Source organism: Trichomonas vaginalis, chromosome VI (genome assembly GCF_026262505.1).
Source record: "Trichomonas vaginalis G3 chromosome VI, whole genome shotgun sequence".
Classification (NCBI taxonomy): domain Eukaryota; phylum Parabasalia; order Trichomonadida; family Trichomonadidae; genus Trichomonas; species Trichomonas vaginalis.
In genome coordinates, this window is record NC_067208.1 from 5,856,547 (window position 1) to 5,876,456 (window position 19,910).

The 19,910-nt window shown below is 29.2% G+C and overlaps 7 protein-coding genes across 7 annotated transcripts, besides 3 other annotated features; 6 read left to right on the forward strand and 1 right to left on the reverse strand.

The window, feature by feature from the left end:
- Positions 1 to 700: 700 nt before the first annotated feature.
- On the forward strand, positions 701 to 2,034 carry TVAGG3_0812490 (hydrogenosomal oxygen reductase, anaerobic nitric oxide reductase flavorubredoxin family; the record flags this gene model as incomplete). Its single annotated transcript, XM_001583512.2, has 1 exon — positions 726 to 1,979. The coding sequence occupies one exon, from the start codon at positions 726 to 728 to the stop codon at positions 1,977 to 1,979; it is 1,254 nt and encodes a 417-aa protein (XP_001583562.1).
- Positions 2,035 to 2,305: 271 nt separating this feature from the next.
- TVAGG3_0812500 (uncharacterized protein) lies at positions 2,306 to 4,175 on the forward strand (the record flags this gene model as incomplete). The annotated part of the gene is made up of 1 exon (XM_001583513.1): positions 2,393 to 4,138. One exon carries the CDS (start codon positions 2,393 to 2,395, stop codon positions 4,136 to 4,138), a length of 1,746 nt encoding a protein of 581 aa, XP_001583563.1.
- Positions 4,176 to 4,555: 380 nt separating this feature from the next.
- TVAGG3_0812510 (surface antigen family) lies at positions 4,556 to 5,827 on the forward strand (the record flags this gene model as incomplete). Its single annotated transcript, XM_001583514.1, has 1 exon — positions 4,556 to 5,827. The coding sequence occupies one exon, from the start codon at positions 4,556 to 4,558 to the stop codon at positions 5,825 to 5,827; it is 1,272 nt and encodes a 423-aa protein (XP_001583564.1).
- A 374-nt stretch (positions 5,828 to 6,201) lies between these two features.
- On the forward strand, positions 6,202 to 7,125 carry TVAGG3_0812520 (regulation of response to stimulus; the record flags this gene model as incomplete). Its single annotated transcript, XM_001583515.1, has 1 exon — positions 6,202 to 7,125. One exon carries the CDS (start codon positions 6,202 to 6,204, stop codon positions 7,123 to 7,125), a length of 924 nt encoding a protein of 307 aa, XP_001583565.1.
- Positions 7,126 to 7,408: 283 nt separating this feature from the next.
- Positions 7,409 to 7,605: a mobile genetic element.
- An 828-nt stretch (positions 7,606 to 8,433) lies between these two features.
- Positions 8,434 to 9,705, forward strand: TVAGG3_0812540 (surface antigen family; the record flags this gene model as incomplete). The annotated part of the gene is made up of 1 exon (XM_001583516.1): positions 8,434 to 9,705. One exon carries the CDS (start codon positions 8,434 to 8,436, stop codon positions 9,703 to 9,705), a length of 1,272 nt encoding a protein of 423 aa, XP_001583566.1.
- A 485-nt stretch (positions 9,706 to 10,190) lies between these two features.
- On the forward strand, positions 10,191 to 11,000 carry TVAGG3_0812550 (regulation of response to stimulus; the record flags this gene model as incomplete). The annotated part of the gene is made up of 1 exon (XM_001583517.1): positions 10,191 to 11,000. One exon carries the CDS (start codon positions 10,191 to 10,193, stop codon positions 10,998 to 11,000), a length of 810 nt encoding a protein of 269 aa, XP_001583567.1.
- A 40-nt stretch (positions 11,001 to 11,040) lies between these two features.
- Positions 11,041 to 12,136: a mobile genetic element.
- Positions 12,137 to 12,481: 345 nt separating this feature from the next.
- Positions 12,482 to 13,510: a mobile genetic element.
- Positions 13,511 to 17,970: 4,460 nt separating this feature from the next.
- On the reverse strand, positions 17,971 to 18,417 carry TVAGG3_0812580 (RNA polymerase II transcription regulator recruiting protein; the record flags this gene model as incomplete). The annotated part of the gene is made up of 1 exon (XM_001583519.1): positions 17,971 to 18,417. The coding sequence occupies one exon, from the start codon at positions 18,415 to 18,417 to the stop codon at positions 17,971 to 17,973; it is 447 nt and encodes a 148-aa protein (XP_001583569.1).
- Positions 18,418 to 19,910: the final 1,493 nt, after the last annotated feature.

Consider the following 19,910-nt stretch of genomic DNA (forward strand, 5'->3'; position numbering starts at 1 on the left):
AATAATTCCAATTAAACGGCTTGCATGAAATCGCCTAATTCTGAGAAAACGTATTCGAACTTCAATTTCGAAATATAGATTGAGTAACATTTTAAGCATGCTCCGATTCTTTAAGGTGAATATTCTCCTAAATCCTCGTATTTTTACTATAAATGATAGGTTATGTCGTAAAATTTATTCTTTTATCTCGGATAAATAGCGTTTTTAGATGCTACTTGAGTAAGTCATTTTGCTGGCAAAACCTTTAATAGGATGTTCGATTTAGCGTTTTTATGAGCTCACAAAATTTCAATAAAAACTTCATTGCTCAATTTATATTTTTAATTTAATTTTTTCAGATGAGTCTTATCAATCGAATATTCCGGAAATAAGATTGTTTAAATGAATCATCTAATTGAATTTTTAAAGATAATTTCATGAAAGTTCTTATCAAAATATTTCTCCTAAGTGAATTCAGAATAAATCGCTCTCAATAATAGTATAATACTGAGTGGCGGATATATATCGAATTTTCATATAATTCTGAGTGTATGTTCGGTTCGGTTATTAAATATTGAAATGCTGAAAACTTCGTTTTCGCACTCTCATCCATGATATGTAATATTGAAACATATGGCCAACTTGACGATCATATATTAAGTACTAAACCGCCGAATTTTTCAAAATTATATGAGCCCGCTAAGCTCTGAATTTTTACCATTTTTGTGGGTTACCTCAAATCACAAATGCTCAGCACTTCTAGCGCTCGCTCATTCTCTGCTCTTGACTTAGGTGTCACAAAGGTTGCCGATGATGTTCTCTGGATCGGTGTCAATGACTGGGATCTTCGTGAATTCCACTCAATGCAATCCCCAGTTGGCACATCTTACAACTCTTACTTAATTCAATCATCTGAGCCAACAATTGTTGATGCAGTTAAATACACAATGGCCCATGCATGGATTGATCGCCTTAAATCAATCGGTGGTGATGATCTTAAGGGCATCAAGAGAATCATCGTTCAGCACGCTGAACCAGATCACTCCTCTGGCACAGCCATGCTTGTCAAGGAAGCCCCACACATTGAGGTTGTTATGACAAAGCAATGCTACAACACAATGGCCAGATTCTACGATGTTTCCAAGTGGAACGTTAAGATTGTCAAGCTTGGCGAAAAGATCAACCTTGGTGATCGCGTTGCCGTCATGGCTGGCGTTCCAATGGCTCACTGGCCAGAGTCAGCTGTTACATATCTTCCAGCTCAGAAGATTCTCTTCTCATCCGACTGCTTCGGCCAGCACATCGCTTCCAACAAGCGTTTCGTCGATGAAGTCGATCAGGGCCTCTTCCTCACAGAAATCAAGTCATACTACGCTAACATTCTTCAGCGCCTTGGCAAGCCAGTTCTTAAGGCTCTTGCTACAGCCTCCAAGCTCCCAGGACTTGACATTGTCCTCCCAGCTCACGGTGTTGGCTTCCGCCGCAAGGAAGATCTCGAGCAGGCCATCAAGCTCTACACACAATGGGCCACATACAAGCCAAATCCAAAGGTTTCCGTCATCTATGACTGCAACTGGTACGGCACTGAGAAGATGGCCGAGGCCGTCGCTTCTGGTATTTGCAAGGAGAAGCTTGAGTGCATCATGATGAACGCCCGTAAGACACACATCACACGCTCTGCTACAGAAGTTATGGATTCTGCTGCTGTCGCATTTGGCTCATCCACACTTCACGAATGCATCCTTCCAGATATCGCTATGCACCTTAACTACCTCCGCTGCCTTGGCATCCATGATAAGCCAGTAGGTCTCTTCGGCACATTCGGCTGGCAGGAGAAGATCGTTCCAAACGAGCTCCGCAACGCCATCGTCAAGCCATGCAAGATCCCAGAAGTCGCTGAACCAGTCATGGCTCACTGGAATCCAAAGGAAGCTGACCTTGCCAAGTGCGAGGAATTAGGCAGAAAGCTCGCTCTTGCTGCCATCGAGAAGTGCAAGTAAATCTCACTATCCGTTTTTAGAGATGTTTCATAAAATCATAACATTTTTTTTCTTATTTGAAATTTTTTAGAATTTTTTTATTGAAATTCATAATCAGTTAAACATTTCTACAAACCAGACAAAGAGCTTTTTTTGGTTACCCATTACAAAATTCTTTTTCATTATGAATTATTTTTTCGATTCAAAAAAAGTAGAAATAATCCTTTGAATAGCCAAATTTTTAATAGACTTCCAATAACTCTCTAATGTGCACTAACGCTGTTTAGTTTAATCAATTTTCAATCATGTTTGATTAATATGCCAAGTTTCTAGACATTTTAAGTTTTAAAAACTATATCTCTAATGGATGACATATAAATATTCACAGGCATTTTCATTTTCTATATAAAATAATTTTTAAACGTGCATAAATTATGCAGAGCAAAATACCTTTATCCCCAAGAAGATTGAAAGCAGTACAAGCTTCCCCATCTAAAATTCCAACTAAAAAATCTAATGGAATTAAAGTTACGTTGGTTAGAAACTCCAATCCTAAAATGTTCATAAAAAATTACGAATTCACAACAATAAATAAAGTATTTTCAGATTCAATACTATTATTACAACTCACTGATAATCCAACAATACTATATTCTGAATATGGAACAAAAATCACATCGAATGAAGAAGTTATACGAAAATCGAAAATTTATGTATCATGTGGGGAAGAATTTTTCAAAACAATACCACCACCAAAACCAGTTTCTCCAAAAATTTCATTATCTAAAGAAGTTAATGTACAGGAAGAGGAAGAAAAGCAAGAAGAATTTTCACCTTTTGCCGATTTCCTAAGAGAACGCGCAGAAAAATTAACAGCAGAAGCATCTGTAATAGCAAGCAAGGAAGCTGAGGCAAGAGCAAAATCAAAACCAACCAAAGAAGAAAAGAGATTACCTGATGATCTTAAAATTATGCCATACTTAATTGTATTATCATCGCTTCCATTCGAAAATAGATACAATATTCCAGAATCTGAGCTACTAATCAAGCAACTTCAAAGCCATCAACTCAAATTATTGAATGAACATTTATTATATGAAAAAATAAGAAACAGCATTACAAATAAATCTGTAAACGAGAAATTAATTAGTGTTGCCATATCGTCTACGAAAGAAATGCAGTTTAAAGATATTCAAATTGTATTCACAGGAAAACATTTCTCAGGAAAAACATCAATGTTAAAGGAAGCTGCTATGAACGTATACAGAAAAGTTCAATTATCTAATACACCAGATTCAATACTTTTTGTTCCCTTAAATTGCAATAATCCAGATTTTAGTAATCCTGCATCAATATTTATATGGATTGCCAATTCAGTACTATATTCCATGGAGTATTGTGTTATCCCAATGATGCCTTACTATGAGGAATTCAAAGATATAATTTATGGAATTTTGGATTCACCAACAATTCCAACAATTTCTCAAGAAATGGAATCTATTCCAAATCTGAATGCATCATTGCTCAACAAAACATTAAAACATCTATATTCATCCTATCATCATAGAGATGGATTACTAGATTTCTTAACAGAGACAATAAAATTACCGATTTCCATTGCAAAAGCATTTAACTTGAATCCATTGCTAGTGATAGACTCAATAAGCCAAACACAAGTCGAATTATCTAAAATTTCTAAATTCCCTGATTATTTGAAAACTGTCAAAGTTGATGAAATATTCAGAGATTCACTCCAAAACATATCATATATCATTGCAAATGAAGATGATTTTAGTTTGCCTGCAATTGATATCCAAACCAGTGATTTAATTCAAACAGATGAGAAAACAATTAAAATTGTATTTAGGGATATTTTTAATCAACAGATAACATACGAACACATCATTTCAGATATTTTCAAGTTTAGTTCAACCGAATGTCACGGATGTCCAGGTTATCTTAACACATTCTTAAATCTTGTTGATATGATCAACAAATACGAAACAGCACGAGCAGAATCTTCTAAATCAGAGTATTTATCAATGATTGATAAATCACGAGAACTTCCAATTCGAACATTACTCACAAATCTTTTATATTTGTTAAACGAAGACGACACATTCACTAATTTACTTACTAAATTGTCAGAAACAAATAAAATTAGGTTTGAACTTCTTTGAAAAATACAAATAAACTCTTTTGTTATTTATTTTTATTTAGTGAATCTTTATTTTTTAATTTCAAGTAAGATTTGGCTCGTAAATGTTGTATTATGAGTTATACAATTATCGAATTAGGAATTTAATTATGTTTAATCTATAGTTTGGGCTTGAAAAATCTCAATGATCGACCAGAACCTTTATCACATATATCGCAAGTATCTTCTCAATCTCTCTACGCATTTGTCAAATAATTCTTCAGGAATTTCCATAATTATATCTTCGGATAAAATCGATGTCCTTCGCAAGCACATGTAATTACACCTCCGTTGGGATTTGGAATTTTTGGTGGATTTTTTTTTCAGAGTTTGATCAAAATTTTAAATACTATTCAAAATTTGGAAAACGATAAAACCGCTTCAGATTACACTCCGAAAAATGCTTTTAAATTTCATTATTTTCATTAAAATAGCTTATTATTCCTCAGAAGCAGATACTCTTATCATTCCAGATGGAACCATTCAGATAAATTACAGTCAATTTGCTAATAGGGGAGATTTCATAGCAATTACTTTTCCAAAATCGTTAAAATCCATTGGTGATTATTCATTTTATAACTGTACAAGTTTGCAAAGCCTTGACTTACCTCCAAACTTAGAAATTATTTCAGAACATTCATTTGAATTTTGCACTAATTTAAAAGTAGTTACATTTCGTTCAACACATACAACTATTTCAGAATATTCGTTCTATAAGTGTACCAATCTTGAAACAATAACTTTTCCTTCTTCGATTTCAGAAATAAAAAATTACACTTTTTTCAATTGTATAAATCTAGGTCATATAACTTTTCCAAATACAATTAGTCAAATCGGAGCTGAAGCATTTTTTGATTGTTCAAAGCTAACGTTTGATTCTTTACCAGCATCATTATTGGTGATTGAATCTTGTGCATTTCAATCATGTAATAGTATTGAAAGCATTGAAATTCCAGAAAAACTAATAAATATTTCAGATCAATCATTTGCATACTGTAAAAAATTGAAAAGAGTAATATTCAAATCCAGAAAATTCGAAATTCCTAATCATTTATTTATATATTGTAAACATCTTGAAACAATTCAACTATCTTCATCTTTGAAAGCGATTGACATATACGCTTTTTACGAGTGCGTTGATCTCGGTAAAATATCACTCCCAGATACAATACAGAAAATACAAAGCTATGCATTTTACAATTGCCATAAATTAACATTTGATTCATTACCAACAGACCTTAAATTTATACATGAAGGATCATTTTGTAATTGTAACAAAATAACCAATTTAACTTTTCCAACATGCTTAGTTTCGGTTGGTAAATACTGTTTTGCAAATTGCGCTCTTTTAGAAAGAATAGAGTTTTTATATACTACAATAGAACACAATGCATTTTCGATGTGTCATAAACTATTTGAAGTTAAACTCCCTTCAAATCTTAAAGTAATTAATGAATTCACATTTAAAGAAGATATTTCATTGAAATCGATTTATATTCCAGAATCAGTTTATCAAATTGGACAAGGAGCTTTTCGAGATTGTATTAATTTGATCGACATTAATCTTCCAAAGGGTCTCAATAAAACCGAAAAATACGCATTCACAAACTGTTCTTCATTAGAAAAATCAGATTTCCAGAGAGTTTGGTCATTATTGAAGAACATGCATTAGATGATTGTAAGAATCTCAAAAGTATTATATTTTTAGGCAAATCAACAAACTTAAGCACTATCAACTTCCATGGACTTGAATCATTAGAATCTGTTACTCTTCCAAGCAAACTAAAAATAATAAGTAAACTATTATTTGCCGGTTCCACAAATTTGCGAGATTTTAAAATCCCAAATAAAGTTATTCAAATCCAAGAATCAGCTTTTGAAAATTGCACTAGTCTTGAAAATATAGAAATTCCTGAGTCAGTGTTAGAAATTCATTCTAAAGCTTTTTATAATTGTTCTAAACTCAAAAGCGTTACAATTCCTATTGAAGTAAAAATTATCCCAGATCAATGTTTCTATGCATGCGAATCTCTTGAAAAGATTGTTATGAATGTAAATAACCAATTCGTGATAGGAAATTCATCATTTCAGAATTGTCATTCATTAAAGATCATCATCTATCCAAATTGTCTGAATTCGATCAAACCATTTGCATTTATGGATTGTTCGAGTTTAACAGAGATTTCATTACCAGATAGTCTTGTGGAAATTAGTGAAAAATCATTCTTTGGTTGCACATCATTGCGTGTTATATCACTTCCGATGAACTTGATTTCTTTAGGAAACTATTCATTTTCTAATTGTAAATCATTAAGAGAAATTGTTATTAATTCAAATTGTTCTATTGATCAAAGTGTGTTTGATGAAGACTATAATATTGAAAATATTATTATTAAAAACGAAAACAAAGATATATTTGAACAAAAGATTCTTCATCAATCAGTTAAATCTATCACATTTTCATCATATTTCAAAGAATATCCAACAATTTTAGATTTTAATCATATTGAACATGTTTCTTTCATTACAGAACATGGTGACTCAATTATCAACGACAATTTCGTTAATTCAACAAATCTGAACATCAACATCACAGGCAACATTCATCAGATTTCAGACAACTCATTTTCTCATAGTCATATCAACAACTTTTTATACTGTGGTAATCAAATTGTCGAAGGTAAATTCCTTTCTAATTCTCAATCATATAACAATATTTCAGTTTATAAACACTATCCATCCACATCAATTGGTGGTGCCCCAGCCAAACGAGATGTAGAATGTCCTAATATTCAATCTCAAACATTGAAACTCAAACCAGTTTATATAGTATTGATTAGTATAGGCTGTGCTATTATAGTTACAGCTATTATTATTTTATTCATAAGAAACCATATAATTCGTCAATCCCAAAAGAGAATTGAAGGAAAAGAGCTATTGCAAAAATTAGTTAATGAAGATTTCGGGTGATTTCTTTTCAATTTTCTATTTTTATCTAATTCATAATTCTGAATATTTTTGTATGTATTTATTAAAAATTTCTTCTATACTCTTTACAAGATTGAATGAAATTGGCGAATCAACATTTCAAAATTGCGTAAAACTAGATCAAATTCCACTATCAACCACTATCAAAAATATTGGATCAACTGTGTTTCAATATTATACAAAGTTAACATTAGGCTCATTACGATCTTTTCTCAGAGCTATTAAATTGGGGAAAGTCTCAATAATTAATTATTAGAGATATTAAGGCTCCAGTTCCACCCTTTCAATTTTTAAACATGAATATTACTGTCAATAAGAGTTTTCTGGCAATGCAACGCCATTCATCTTGATATAATATTATAGCTTATATTGCACTAATATAATGACTTTAATTATAAGTCAAGAAAAACTCTTATTTACAGATATATTCTATTTTTAAAATTGAGAGAGTGGGACCGGAGCATTAATTCAAACATATGAGAAAACAAATAAATTTTATATAGAGATATTTTTAATCAGCAGATAACATACGAACACATCATTTCAGATATTTTCAAGTTTAGTTCAACCGAATGTCATGGATATTTCAGGATATCTTAATACATTTTTAAATCTTGTTGATATGATCAATAAATACGAAACCAAACGAGCAGAATCTTCTAAATCAGAGTATTTATCAATGATTGATAAATCACGAGAACTTCCAATTCGAACATTACTCACAAATCTTTTATATTTGTTAAACGAAGACGACACATTTAGTAATCTACTCACTAAGTTGTCAGAAATAAATAAAATTAGGTTCGAATTTCTTTGAAAAATATAAATAAATTCTGCTGATATTTATTTTTGTTTAATGAATTTTTCTTTTTTAATTCGGAATAAACTTTGGTCCACAATTGTTTTTAATTCGGATATATTAACCGAAATCGAAGATATGATTGAGACAGTTATTATTAAAAAAACGAATGAAAATATATTTGAACATGGGATTCTTCATCAATCAGTTAAATTTATCATATTTAATTTATATTTCAAGAATATCTAATATTGGTAATTTCAGACTTTTTCAATGTTGAACATGATTCTCTCATTGCAGGACACACTGACGAGTTCAGGAAATTTGAACATCAGCATCATTGGAAAAATCACCGGAAAATTCATAAGATTTTTGACAAATTATTTTATCAAAAACTTGTATGTGTTGAATTCAAAACATTTGAGAATAACTCATAGAATATTTTGAGAGAAGTCATCGGATTTATTTATCAAAGGATTTCCCAAAAAAACATGCTTATTAATTTCATTATTTTCATATTAACGGATTACCGGACCTCAAATGCAGATACCCTGATCATTCCAGATGGAACATCTCAAATAAATTACGACCAATTTGCAAATCGGGATGATTTCATAGCAATAACTTTTCCAAAATCGTTAAAATCCATTGGTAAGAATTCATTTTATAACTGTACAAGTTTACAAAGCCTTGAATTACCTCCAAACATAGAAGTTATTTCAAAGTATTCATTTGCGCTTTGTACAAGCTTAAAAGTAGTCACATTTAGTTCAACTATTACAACTATTTTAGACCATTCGTTCTACAACTGTTATAATCTTGAAACGATAATTTTTCCTTCTTCGATTTCAGAAATTGCTGACTATACATTTTACAATTGCGAAAACCTAGGTCATATATCTTTTCCAAATACAATTAGTCAAATTGGATCATATGCATTTTTTAATTGCTCAAAATTAACTTTTGATTCATTACCAAAATCTCTAATCGAGATTAGAAATGATGCGTTTAAGTATTGTTATAGTATTGAAAGCCTTGAAATACCAGAAAAACTAGTAACCATTTCATGGGAATCTTTTGCGTACTGTGAAAATTTGAAAAGTGTAAAATTTCAATCAAAAAATGTCGAAATTGCCGATAGATCATTTCAGAATTGTACAAGTCTCAAAACTGTTCAATTTCCTTCATCATTGAATATGATTGGCGAAAACGCTTTTTCCATGTGCATTAATCTCGGTAAAGTTTCTTTCCCAGATACATTACAACATATAAGAAAGCAAGCATTTTATCATTGTTTCAAATTAACATTTGATTCATTTCCAGAAGGCATTAAAATTATTCGTGAAGAAGCGTTCCAGGAATGTAACAGTATAACCAATTTAACTTTTCCAACATGCTTAGTTTCGGTTGGTAAATGCTGTTTTGCAAATTGCGCTCTTTTAGAAAGAATAGAGTTTTTATATACTACAATAGAACACAATGCATTTTCGATGTGTCATAAACTATTTGAAGTTAAACTCCCTTCAAATCTTAAAGTAATTAATGAATTCACATTTAAAGAAGATATTTCATTGAAATCGATTTATATTCCAGAATCAGTTTATCAAATTGGACAAGGAGCTTTTCGAGATTGTATTAATTTGATCGACATTAATCTTCCAAAGGGTCTCAATAAAACCGAAAAATACGCATTCACAAACTGTTCTTCATTAGAAAAATCAGATTTCCAGAGAGTTTGGTCATTATTGAAGAACATGCATTAGATGATTGTAAGAATCTCAAAAGTATTATATTTTTAGGCAAATCAACAAACTTAAGCACTATCAACTTCCATGGACTTGAATCATTAGAATCTGTTACTCTTCCAAGCGAACTAAAAATAATAAGTAAACTATTATTTGCCGGTTCCACAAATTTGCGAGATTTTAAAATCCCAAATAAAGTTATTCAAATCCAAGAATCAGCTTTTGAAAATTGCACTAGTCTTGAAAATATAGAAATTCCTGAGTCAGTGTTAGAAATTCATTCTAAAGCTTTTTATAATTGTTCTAAACTCAAAAGCGTTACAATTCCTATTGAAGTAAAAATTATCCCAGATCAATGTTTCTATGCATGCGAATCTCTTGAAAAGATTGTTATGAATGTAAATAACCAATTCGTGATAGGAAATTCATCATTTCAGAATTGTCATTCATTGAAAATAGTTAATTTCCCAAATCTTTTGAATTCGATCAAACCATTAGCATTTATGGATTGTTCGAGTTTAACAGAGATTTCATTACCAGATAGTCTTGTGGAAATTAGTGAAAAATCATTCTTTGGTTGCACATCATTGCGTGTTATATCACTTCCGATGAACTTGATTTCTTTAGGAAACTATTCATTTTCTAATTGTAAATCATTAAGAGAAATTGTTATTAATTCAAATTGTTCTATTGATCAAAGTGTGTTTGATGAAGACTATAATATTGAAAATATTATTATTAAAAACGAAAACAAAGATATATTTGAACAAAAGATTCTTCATCAATCAGTTAAATCTATCACATTTTCATCATATTTCAAAGAATATCCAACAATTTTAGATTTTAATCATATTGAACATGTTTCTTTCATTACAGAACATGGTGACTCAATTATCAACGACAATTTCGTTAATTCAACAAATCTGAACATCAACATCACAGGCAACATTCATCAGATTTCAGACAACTCATTTTCTCATAGTCATATCAACAACTTTTTATACTGTGGTAATCAAATTGTCGAAGGCAATTTCTTTGTTGATAACAAACCCAAAAATCTTTCAGTTTATAAACACTATCCAAAAAGTAAATTTGGTGGTGCTGATGCTAAACGAAATGCAGAATGTCCCAACATTCCATATGAAAAAGGAAAACTCAAAACACGCTATGTTGTTCTGATTGCTATAGGCTGTGCTATTATAAGTATAGCTATAATTATTTTATTAATAAGAAATCATATAGTTCGAAAGTCCCAAAAGAGAATTGAAGGGAAAATGCTATTGGAAAAATTAGTTAGTGAAGATTTCGGGTGATTTCTTTTCAGTTTTCTATTTATATGTATTTCCATTTAAGGGTCCACTGTAAGGCCAAATAAGGCCTATCGTCGTCCCAAAAATATTGCTCGAGATGGTGTTTTACTAAGGCCCAAAACTTAAAAAAACACAAAAAAATTAACTTTACTCTTTTGAGATCCTTATCAGATATGCATCAATTTGATGCAGTATCGCAGTTCAAATCTGATTTTTTAATGTAGATGTACTCTAACATCCTTTAAAAAATGCAAAATGATATTAATTAAGCTTTTCATTTCTGTATCATACACGAAACAAAATCGTTCATTATACTAAAATTTATCAAAGTTTGATTAATGAAAAAATAATATCTAAATTTTTACATTGAGTCGGCTATTGATATGGTTAATATTAAATCTTGTAAAAATTGGCATTATCCAGAATAATACCCACTAAAATACACAATTTTTTTTAAAAAAATTTTATCAATTGTTATGGTATATCTTTATGATAATGAATAAAATGCTTATTTTTCATAAGTAAATACATAATTTATGCTGAAACACAAAAAATAACACGAAAATTTTTGGCCAACATTTCAAAACTAAGGATAATGGTTTGAATATATAAACAATAATACTTTGTCCAGGGAATTAAATTTGTGCTATCCAATTGTCAATTCTTTGAATTTTTTTTAAATGCAAGATATCCCGGCATTAGCCTCAATAAATATATATATTATGCATCATAATATTAGTTTGTAATGGCATTAAAGCGAAATTCCTAATTTCTTCTCAATTAAATTCCTTGAAAAACATTGGAATTAATGATTGGAAATAGGTCAAAAAAATTCCTAATATAAAACTTATACTTAAGATAAAATTAAAATTCGAAAATATCTATTTTTCAAAACACGCATCCAAAAGCGAAAAAATTCGAAAAAATCATGTTCTTATAAAACTCACTGATTTTGCAATTTTTATGAGATTTGAAGTGATAGAATATATTACCATCTTATTGAAACATATGCTTCATTGTTGTATTCACATAATATTAATCAGAACACTAGGAAAAGTGGATTTTCGAAAAATGACGATAACGATTATTTGCAAATCGCCTCTCAATTTTGAGAGACTTTCAATTTTTACAGTGGACCCTTAAAAATAGAAATTACTTATATCTCAATTATTTTTTGATTCAAATGTTTTTCGGCATTATAGGCAAAAATAATCAAAATTAAGACAATTCCACTTTTATATACTTTTTGGGTATTAAAGCGCCCGTAAAAAGTATATGCAATAGTAAAAATTTAAAAAGATTCTTTTAATGTAATTCACAATTCCGAAATTTTTTGTGAACTTGAAATTCTAGTCTTACCAACTGTCTCTCAAAATTTGAGTCAAGTTAATTATTCCGAAATCGTAAAATTTTATCACCTCATTTATTTAAAAACTTTACAAATGTCAGATTTTCCATTTTTTTGAGAACTTTTATGCTTTTAAGGGTGCACCCGTATGTACGTTTATTTGAGAGGAGGAGGATTACCCTCTCAATTTTGAGGGATTCGTTAGTTTATTTTCTCGATGAATATGCAATAAAATTTGATTTTTACCTTATCAATATACTTCATATAATATACACATGTTCATGTAAAAACTTTTTTCCAAAATCCTCAGGAATTAAGGGATTTTGAATTTTAAGAATTTTTTCGAATTTTTTTCGAAAAAAAATATTTTCAGAACAGCCTTAACGGCTAAGATTTAGGAACAATGTTAAGTATCAAAAAGAAAGGAGGTCTGATATAGACAACATATCGTTGAAGGTTGAAAAAATCTCTAATATTTGAGCCCAAAATTTCAAATTTTAATTTTTTGAAAAAAGAGGCCACCCGTATGTACGTTTATTTGAGAGGAGGAGGATTATATTTTTGAAAGGGTGAAACATTATGAATATGTTAATTATATAATAATATGTATTATTATAAAAAAGAAAAAATAAAGCACGTTAAAATTTTTCTTTCTTGATTTTTTACAAAATCTACTTAGAATTATGCAAAATATGACTAAATAATTATAAATTTCAAGTTAAATTTTAATTTTGATAAATAATTTAAATTTCAAAATATCAAGTTCAGTTCGACTATGTATGTAGTAATTCCTCAATAAAGTGCCAAAACCCTATTAAAATATATGAACATTTTCAACATTTTAATGTTTTTATTTAAAAATTTGATGGAATATGAGCTTCAAACAATTATTATGTAAATAAAAATAATTAAATATATGTATTTATTCGTATTACAACCGTAGTAAGTCGATTCTTCCTTTCTTCTACTGAGTTTTGAATTTGATTTCGAATTGAAGATTGGGAAAATACTAGCGGATAAAAACTACCTCCATGAAAGGGTCATAATGGACTCAAGTTGTATTTTTTGATATTTTTTGCTTTTCGAGCCTAAATAGGTAGCAAAGATAATGCCTAAAAATAAGGTTCTAAATTCTGAAGTTTACATGATCCTCTCGTGTGCACCCTTAATTAACCTTCTTTTAATACGTAAAATATTTGATACTTCGAATTCTGACACACTTATCATTTCCGATGGTACAACTCAAATAGATCCGAATCAGTTCACTAATATTCATAACTTTACAGAAATTTCCTTTCCAAATTCATTAATTTCTATTGGAGAAAACTCATTTTCTGGATGCACAAATTTAGAAAGTCTTGAATTACCGATAAACTTACAAACAATTTATCAAAATTCATTTTCATTTTGTACAAGCTTAAAAACAGTCACATTTCTTTCAGAAAATACAGTTATATCAGATGAATCATTTCAAAATTGCATAAATCTCGAGTCAATACAACTTCCTACCAGATTGAAAAAAATCGGCAAATCTGCATTTAATAATTGCGTCAAATTAGGAAAAATATCATTACCAAATTCAATTGAATTAATTGATCAAAGAGCATTTTCTTATTGCACAAATTTAAATTTTGATTCTCTACCATCTTCATTAACATATATAATAGAGGAAGCGTTTTTAAATTGCTCTAGTATAAGCGGCATTGAATTTCCAAAGAATTTAGAAATAATTAATCCTAACTCTTTTACTAACTGCATTAATCTTGAAAGAATAAAATTTTTAAATCCACGCACAAATATTGGCCATGATGCATTTGTTACGTGCATTAAGCTATCAGACGTTGAACTTCCTTCGCAAATTAAGGAAATTGAAGAGTCTACATTTGCATTTTGCGCTTCATTGAAATCAATTTATATTCCAGATACTGTTAAAACAATAGGAACTACTGCTTTCTGGGGATGCTCAAATTTAGCTGAAATTCATTTATCAAACAATTTAGATACTATTATTGATTATGCATTTGCAAATTGTTCTTCACTAAAGAGCATAACACTTCCAGAAACTTTGAAAAAACTTGGGAAAAAAGCTTTGCTTGGCTGCTCAGGTCTCAAAGAAATTACTATTTTAACTAATTCAATAATCTTAAACAATAGTTTTTATCGACAATTTGAATCATTAGAGAAAGTTACCATGTCAAATAACCTAACAATCATTTTCGAACAGCTATTTTACGACATTTATAATTTACGAGAAATCATACTTCCAAAGGCTCTTTCTGAAATTCAACAAATGGCTTTTCAAAATTGCATTAGGCTTATAACTGTTGATATTCCTGATTCTGTGCAAAAAATAGCTCCAAAAGCTTTTTATAATTGCACTAATCTTCGAGAAATTAAATTACCAAGCTCGATCACTGTGATTTCTGATTATTGCTTCTTTAATTGCCAATCGTTTCAATCGATTACCATGCAATCAACTCTCATTAAATCAATCGAAATATCATCTTTTCAGAATTGCTATTCTTTGAAATCAATATCATTACCAAATTCACTTCGCGTTATTAAAAACTTTGCTTTTGCTTCATGTTACAACTTAGCAGATTTCACATTTCCAAATGACATGACTGAGATTTGGGACAGATCATTCCTTGATTGCAGATCATTAACAAAGATCACTCTTCCAAACAGCCTTTCAAAGCTTGCAAGCTATTCATTCTCCAATTGTGTAGAAATGAAAGAAATTGTGCTCATAAATTCAGCTAATTTATTAATAATAGGAGAAGGCGCTTTCAAATATTGTTCTTCATTAAATTCTGTCTCATTCTCCCACTCACTGATATTTATTGATGCATATGCATTTTCATTTTGCTCTTCATTAACCAAACTATTGCTTCCAGAAAGCTTAAAAGAAATAAATGAAGGTTCTTTCTTGGGATGTACATCATTGACGAAGATCAATTTACCTAAAAATCTCAAAAAATTAGGAAATATTTTATTCTCTAATTGCACACTATTGAAAGAAATTGTTATTAATTCCAATTGTTCTATTGATCAAAGTGTTTTTGATGAAGACTATAATATTGAAAATCTTATCATTAAAAATGAAAACAAAGATATATTTGAACAAAAGATTCTTCATCAATCAGTTAAATCTATCACATTTTCATCATATTTCAAAGAATATCCAACAATTTCAGAATTTAATCATATTGAACATGTTTCTATCATTACAGAACATGGTGACTCAATTATCAACGACAATTTCGTTAATTCAACAAATTTGAACATCAACATCACGGGCAACATTCATCAGATTTCAGACAACTCATTTTCTCATAGTCACATCAACAACTTCTTATACTGTGGTAATCAAATTGTCGAAGGCAATTTCTTTGTTGATAACAAACCCAAAATCTTTCAGTTTATAAACACTATCCATCGAAATCAATTGGAGGTGTCCCAGCCAAACGAGATGCAAAATGTCCTAATATTCCATCTCAAACATTGAAACTCAAACCAGTTTATATTGTTTTGATTAGTATAGGCTGTGCTATTATAGTTATAGCTATGATTATTTTATTCATAAGAAATCATATAATTCGTCAGTCCCAAAAGAGAATTGAAGGAAAAATGCTATTGGAAAAATTAGTTAATGATGATTTTGGATGAATTCTTTTCAATCTTCTATTTTTATCTAATTCATAATTATGAATATTTTTGTATGTATTTATTAAAGATATCTATATATAATAATTTTGAATAATTTTATGTGTATTTATTAAAAATATCTTCTATACATATTGAATTAATCTCGAATCAAACTTCCTACTAAGTTGAATGAAATTGGTGAATCTCCATTTCAAAAATGTGAAAAGCTAGCTCAAATTTCACATCAAGACACAATAAAATATATTGGATCATCAGTGCTTCAATATTATACAAAGTTACCATTAGGTTCATTACCATCTTCTCTCAGAGCTATTAAATTAGGAAAAATATCATTATGTTAAATCGTTTTGGATGAATTAATTCAAACAGAAGAGAAAACAATTAAAATTGTATTTAGAGACATTTTTAATCAACAAATAACATACGAACACATCATTTTTGATAATTTCAAGTTTAGTTCGATGGAATGTCATGGTTGTCCAGGATATCTTAACACATTCTTAAATCTTGTTGATATGATCAATAAATACGAAACCAAACGAGCAAAATCCTCTAAATCAGAGTATTTATCAATGATCGATAAAACACGAGAACTTCCAATTCGAACTTTACTCACGAAACTTTTATATTTGTTAAACGAAGACGACACAGTTAGTAATTTACTTACTAAATTGTCAGAAACAAATAAAATTAGTTTCGAATTTCTTTGAAAAATAAAAATAAATTCTTTTGATATTTATTTTTGTTTAATGAATTTTTCTTTTTTAATTCCGAATAAGCTTTGGCTCACAATAAGACATTTATTATTAAACAACCGAATGATAATATATTTGAACACGGGCTTCTAAGATATTTCTATATGCCATGGTAGATTAAATTAGAAGTCATTTAGCAGAAATTTCCTAGAAATATTACATTATTTCATAGACTGCTTGAAGAGCAATTAGATGGAACCTCTATCATTAATGTTTAAGTGAGACTCATAAGAGGAGACGGAGTTAAGAATTTTTTTTAAATTTTTGACAATGAACTCGAATTTCGAATGATGAATCGAAAAGTCATATAATTTATGTAATATGCATCTTATACATGTGTTAACAATATTGTCTTATACATGTGTATCAAAAAAAACTATCAATTGTGAGTGGAACTTGCCGAGAAATTTTTTGGTAAAAGATTTTTCAGACGATATTTTTTACATTATAACCATAATGCAATATGATCGATATATAGTTCTATTTGCTTTTTGAATGCAGTTCAAAAAGTAAAATGAATAATGCTGACTATTTTTTTCAATAAGTTATTTCATCTTCAGAAAAACTCAGAAAATTCGATATGTTTTTCCCACTCGAAATTTTCAGACAAGATATAACATTTTTAAGAGATTTTCACTATTGCTGCATACAAAAGAAGAGAGATATCACATATATATTGTCAACTTCAAGATACAAAATAAATTTCATTTTAGAAATTTAATTAAGAAAACAAGAAACATAATATTGCTTGATATAGCATACAAATTATGCTTTAAATCACAATAGAATTTCATTGCTTAATATAACAAGCAACTTTTAATCGGACTTGAATTTATTTCATTTTTTTCTTCAGCATACCACAATTGTTCACTACATTTCATATGACTGATATAGTTATGCATGATACATCTTACTATTACATGTCCATTTAATTTTTAATTTTTTTTTAAAAAATCATTATCTTTCTCATTATTATCATTATTTCTGATTGCGCATTTCTTCCAGCACTATTAACTATTACACATTCCGAATTCTGATACTCAATATTTTAGAAATTTAATTAAGAATTGATATTTAAACTTCGATTGCAATAATTGATATCAATTTCTACAAATCAAATACTATTGTATTATATATGTATATGTATATGAGCATAATGTGATATATAAATATTCCTGAGATAATGAAAATTTTCATTTAATCATGCAAACATCTTTTCAATCTGTTCTTCTTCCATTTCGAATAGTTCTTCCCAAATACTATTATCACAGCTTGGTATAGTATTATTCTCAATATTTTGGTTTTCAATTACCGTACTTGACTCATTTTTCTTTGTCAATTGATTGTAACGAATCTTAATTTGATCACCAGACCTATTCTTGAAGTATTTAGAAATAAGAGACCACCTATTGCCAAACTTATTATGATACTCTAAAATCCGTTTATCTTCTTCAGTTGTCCATTCGCCTCTACTTTGGCTTAGGAAACTTTTGAATCGTTCAAGAATTGCTCTCCTCGAGTGATTTTCCTTAAGTTTATTCACAAGCATGTCAATTGCCCATTTGATATTATCATCATGTTTTTTAACTTCGTCGATAATCATGTTGTCTTCTTCTTTGGAAAACCTATGAATCACCCTCTTGGACATGGAGATTACTTAAATTGCAAATATTGTTTGAAAATTTCAATAAATTGAAACAAAAAATTTTTGATTTGAATGAAACTTAAAAGTTTGCCAGGGGGATTCAAAAAGAATATTTAGCTATGAAAATGATCTTTGGAATTTGAAAAGGTATTCAAAAAGTAATTTGTGTGAAAGAAAAAAAAATGGATTCAATATTTTTATATGCTCATATACATATATAATACAATAATATTTGATTTGTAGAAATTGATATCAATTATTGCAATTAATTTAAATTAAATTCATAATTCGGAATGTGTAATAGTTAATAGTGCTGGAAGAAATGCGCAATCAGAAATAATGATAATAATGAGAAAGATAATGATTTTTTAAAAAAAAATTAAAAATTAAATGGACATGTAATAGTAAGATGTATCATGCATAACTATATCAGTCATATGAAATGTAGTGAACAATTGTGGTATGCTGAAGAAAAAAATGAAATAAATTCAAGTCCGATTAAAAGTTGCTTGTTATATTAAGCAATGAAATTCTATTGTGATTTAAAGCATAATTTGTATGCTATATCAAGCAATATTATGTTTCTTGTTTTCTTAATTAAATTTCTAAAATGAAATTTATTTTGTATCTTGAAGTTGACAATATATATGTGATATCTCTCTTCTTTTGTATGCAGCAATAGTGAAAATCTCTTAAAAATGTTATATCTTGTCTGAAAATTTCGAGTGGGAAAAACATATCGAATTTTCTGAGTTTTTCTGAAGATGAAATAACTTATTGAAAAAAATAGTCAGCATTATTCATTTTACTTTTTGAACTGCATTCAAAAAGCAAATAGAACTATATATCGATCATATTGCATTATGGTTATAATGTAAAAAATATCGTCTGAAAAATCTTTTACCAAAAAATTTCTCGGCAAGTTCCACTCACAATTGATAGTTTTTTTTGATACACATGTATAAGACAATATTGTTAACACATGTATAAGATGCATATTACATAAATTATATGACTTTTCGATTCATCATTCGAGATTCGAGATTCAGGTCGAAGAGTAACAAAAGTATCACAATATCCGAGAAACATGAATTGACAGAATAAAAAACTGCCTGCACTATATAGAAATCCTAAATACGTATCTAACCTGCAAAAGTGATAGCAAATTGATCTGATCAGATTTTTTTTACATGGCAGACTGTGGCAGACGATAAATTTTTTAATACTTGTTCGAAATATTGCTTATTCATTTCATTTTTCTCTCCGAAACTGTAACACATTCCATTAATAATGATACACTTATTATTCCGGAGGGTATAACTCAGATAGACACAAAGAAATTCAATAATTGGAAAAATTTTACAACTATTTCTTTCCTAGATTCATTAATTTCTATTGGGGAAAGCGCATTTCATAACTGTACAGGTTTACAAAGTCTTGAATTGCCTCCAAACTTACAAAATATTTACAAAAATTCGTTTTCATATTGTAAAAGT